This window comes from Etheostoma cragini, unplaced genomic scaffold, assembly GCF_013103735.1.
Source record: "Etheostoma cragini isolate CJK2018 unplaced genomic scaffold, CSU_Ecrag_1.0 ScbMSFa_3471, whole genome shotgun sequence".
In the NCBI taxonomy this organism is placed as follows: Eukaryota; Metazoa; Chordata; class Actinopteri; order Perciformes; family Percidae; genus Etheostoma; species Etheostoma cragini.
In genome coordinates this window covers 936-2,338 of record NW_023267743.1, presented here as the reverse complement: position 1 = coordinate 2,338, position 1,403 = coordinate 936, and the positions used below count along the sequence as shown (strand labels likewise).

The window sequence follows — 1,403 nt, the reverse complement described above, 5'->3', positions numbered from 1 at the left end:
CATGTATAGAGCAGCATATCTCCACCAGACTCCATGTAAATAATCACTACTTTTAGCGTGTATTGAGCGGCATATCTCTACATGTAAATGGGTGAATTAAGAGTTTATTTCTACCTGTCTGTCTCTCTACCTGTCTGTCTGACTACCTGTCTGTGGGTCTACCTGTCTGTCTCTCAGGACAGCAAGCAGCTCTGGTGGACTCAGTGTGTGTGTGTCGGTCAGAGTGTGTGTGTGACGGCGCTGCGTGTGTGCGTCCTGCGAGGCTGGAAAGGAAACAACATCCTGTGTGCCACCGAACAATCTGAAATACACACAAACTACACTCTCACCGACCCTGAGCCGCCGTCGGACACACCCCCGCCATGTCACACAACCATGTCACACAACGATGACGACTGTGAGGAGGCGGAGCCTGAGAGACACGACGGCCAATCAGCTGTCAGGATGAAGAAGTCCAGAGTCATCAGTTACCAGGTAGAACAGAGCAACAAGGCTCTGAAAACTCTGTAGTTTGTGGTGTTGTTAAGCCCCGCCCCTCTGCTCTGATAGGGCACGGTGACGGAGGTGGTGAGTGAGGGGGCGGGGCTGTACGTGATTGACAGGAAGGTGGGGCTGTGTCTGGCCTATCAGCCGACTCCTCGGAGGAAACTAAGAGCCGGAGACTCTGTGCAGGTCAGTCACGTCACATTGTTGTTATTACTATTATTATTACTATTATTATTATTACTATTATTAGGGATGTAACGATGCATCGACTTGAAGACGACTTTTAAATAATAACGTCTTCTTGCAGCTGCATCACGTGCACTTCCTGTACCGGCCGTGCCCAGACTTTCCTCCCAGCATGCTTTGCACCTGTCTGCGCTCCAGCCTCCGGGTCAGCGCCTTCAGCCGGGCGGCGAGCGACGCGCCGGACACCCGCTGCCCCACCGACGGAGCGTTACCGCGGTTACTGCTGGAGAAGAACATGGGCGTGTCCCAGTACCTGTGGATGTGTCACTTGAGCTCCCAGCTCGCTCGCAGGTAACACACCTGGACAGGTAACACACACCTGGACAGGTAACGCTCACCTGGATAGGTAACGCACACCTGGACAGGTAACACACACCTGGACAGGTAACACACACCTGGACAGGTAACACACCTGGACAGGTAACGCTGACCTGGACAGGTAACACACACCTGGACAGGTAACGTTCACCTGGACAGGTAACATTCACCTGGACAGGTAACACACACCTGGACAGGTAACGTTCACCTGGACAGGTAACGTTCACCTGGACAGGTAACACTCACCTGGACAGGTAACGCTCACCTGGACAGGTAACGCTCGCCTGGACAGGTAACGCTCGCCTCGACAGGTAACGCTCGCCTGGACAGGTAACGCTCACCTGGACAGGTAA

General features: G+C 53.5%; 1 protein-coding gene across 1 annotated transcript in view; it reads left to right on the top strand.

Moving 5' to 3' along the window:
• Window positions 1-163: 163 nt before the first annotated feature.
• The window catches only part of ctc1 (CTS telomere maintenance complex component 1), a gene marked incomplete at its 3' end in the record, with an annotated part of 2,027 nt that continues 787 nt past the window's right edge, over window positions 164-1,403 (top strand). The window contains exons 1-3 of the mRNA XM_034865974.1: window positions 164-474; window positions 550-672; window positions 794-1,023. Coding sequence (XP_034721865.1) covers window positions 376-474; window positions 550-672; window positions 794-1,023 — 452 coding nt within the window. The remainder of the gene's footprint in view (window positions 475-549; window positions 673-793; window positions 1,024-1,403) is intronic.